We start from the raw sequence: 2748 nt of genomic DNA on the forward strand, positions 1-2748 counted from the left end.
TACCTTTTTGGGCTTGGCTAGCGCAAAAAGTATTTGTATTCATACACTGAATAGTTTACTTCTCTGCAATAATATGTAATCAAGATCATGATCATGATTGAGTAACTTTAGAACATGTCTCTATCACAGGTTCAATGGATTTGGAAAGTTGGTGTACCACCCCGCTCGAGTTGTTTTTGGGGGAGGATTGGTGATGGTGTGAATGTTGAGCTTTAGGGTGGAAGGGGGTTGGACTTTTAAGGTAAGGGAGTGCCTTTGTGGATGTACCCAAAGAAATGGGGGTATGTAGGACAAAAGAAAAGGAGGTAGGTTGGGAAGCCAACACATGATCACATCGAAAGGCAGTGCGAGGACTTATGAGTATGGGCAATTTGTTGGTTGATCCTAAGGTTGGTAGAGAGGCCTTGGTTGACATTTGTGCTAAGGTTGGGTATGGGCAGTGCGAGGACTTATGAGTATGGGCAGTGCGAGGACTTATGAGTATGGGCAATTTGTTGGTTGATCCTAAGGTTGGTAGAGAGGCCTTGGTTGACATTTGTGCTAAGGTTGGGTAGAGAGGCCTTGGTTGACATTTGTTCGCTCGACGTATACTATAAAAGGGAGGGAGAGATCGTCGACCACCACCACTCCTCCTCCTCCAAGAGAAGCCTGATCACCTCTGATGCTGTTCCAGTCCATGCGCCAATCACAATGAAGTACTGCACTGCTTCCACCACACTCTGCATGCTGCTTGCAGCGCAGCTACTCTGCGCTAGCAGCAGCAGCAGCAGCAGCGTCAAAGCGGCCACTGGCCCCCAGTCGCTAGAGTTCTACATGTACATCTCGGTGCAGAACAACAGCTACCTAGACAACCCCTCCGCCCACTACACAGCCGTGCAGTCGGCACAGCCCGCCCAGGCGCAGCCCAACTCCTTTGGCATCATCCACACCTTCGACAACCCCATCACTACGGCAGCCTCGCTCGACTCGACTAGGCTGGGACGCGTACAGGGCTGGTATGGCGATGTGGGCCAGAGCCTCCTCACGCTCTTCTTGGCACAGACCTTCACCCTCGCCACTCCCGACGGGCGCTACAACGGTAGCTTCAGCCTGCTGGGCGTCGACGTGGCCAGCGACGCCATCAAGTACGCCCCTATCGTGGGCGGGACCGGCGCCTTCGCCTACGCCCGCGGCATCGCCCAGCAGACCCTCGTCTCCACCGCCACCGTCGACAGCGAGACCGTCTCCTGGTTCCACTACGTCATCCAGCTCAAATATTGAGCGTCTAAGACGTCTCTCCCTCTCATACGTGGAATGCCACAAATAACGTCGTTGATAATAATAATAATAATAATGGAGTGTATGTTTGAGAAATTAGATTACCATGAAGTATTGCTTTAAATCACTTCCAATAAAAATCAAAGTCTTATGCACTTGCTTCTTGGAAAACCAAAAAAATAAACAATAAAAATAATCTTATAACAATGTCATCCACTACCATGATAAAATGTAAGAACATTTTATCATAGTTTTTGACGGCATTTTCGAGATGAATTTATCATAGTTTTTGATGGCGTTTTCGAGATGAAGCTACTTACTATTGGAAGTAATGGGGAAAAGAAGCAAAACACAATCCACTAAGAACATCTACTTGTGGTACGATGGTTCTGATATCAACTACCTCCATTACTTATGCTTGATTTGTGCGAGTGTCGTACATGCGCGCACACACATATATAAATATACATGTACATACACATGCGCGCGCACACACACACACACACACACACACACACACACACACAAACATAAAATATACATGCCCGCATGCGCGCGCACACACGTATATATAAATATACATGTACATGTACATGTACACGTGTGTGCATGTACATATCTCGTACATATACCCATGTACATACATATGTATGTATATATGTATACACACACACACACACATATACACTTAAATACACACATATTTATGTGTGTGTATATATATGTATACACACACACACGCATGCATAAATACACACACACATAAATATATGTGTTTGTGTATGTGTGTAATATACACATATACATACACACACACACACATATGCATGTATATGTGTACACACACACACACACATGTTTGTGTATATCATTAAGCAAAATATGGACTTAAGGGCCTTCTGTCTCTTCCATGAATTAAGGAAAAGTTCAAAAAGAACTATAAAATCTCTTTCTCTTCTTTCCAAATCTAAGAGATCACGTTTTCGCAATATTATAATAGATTCACCCTTTTTTAATTCTAGCACTGTCCTTGTCTAAGATTGGGACCTAATTTTGAACATCATAAAAAATAATTTTCTATTTGAACTCAAAACGTGTAGCTTGGTTGATGTGACCATCTTAAAACGTGTAGCTTGGTTGATGTGACCATCTTAAAACATGTAGCTTGGTTGATGTGACCATCTTAATTAACCTTCTAGCTTTTCCCTTTCAAATTTCAAGCTCTATTTACATTTCAATTAAGAAATTTCTAATATCTACATGTAAACTTTAAATTTTAGAATTGTTTTTCATCCACGCCTAAAGAGTGTATTTGTGTATTTTCACCAATTTTTATTCAGTTTACAATTATTTTTTTACTTTGTATGTTCTTGCTTAACCATTAGGTTTTTAAGTTTTTCACTTTTTAAGGTTCTTTTTTTTGTAAGGGTATGAGTTTCCCCATTTTTTTCAAGTTTCCCTCCGTTGCAAAGGACAATTTAAAATTTTAAA

At 42.1% G+C, this 2748-nt stretch overlaps 1 protein-coding gene across 1 annotated transcript; it reads left to right on the top strand.

The window, feature by feature from the left end:
• The first annotated feature begins 647 nt into the window (after positions 1-647).
• LOC147640701 (pterocarpan synthase 1-like) lies at positions 648-1370 on the top strand. Its single transcript, XM_086808780.1, has one exon. The coding sequence runs from the start codon at positions 691-693 to the stop codon at positions 1258-1260; it is 570 nt and encodes a 189-aa protein (XP_086664906.1). The 5' UTR covers positions 648-690; the 3' UTR covers positions 1261-1370.
• The last annotated feature ends 1378 nt before the right edge of the window (positions 1371-2748 follow it).

The sequence above is a fragment of the Cibotium barometz genome, chromosome 2, assembly GCF_041138505.1.
Source record: "Cibotium barometz isolate CiBa-2024 chromosome 2, ASM4113850v1, whole genome shotgun sequence".
NCBI classification, from domain to species: Eukaryota; Viridiplantae; Streptophyta; class Polypodiopsida; order Cyatheales; family Cibotiaceae; genus Cibotium; species Cibotium barometz.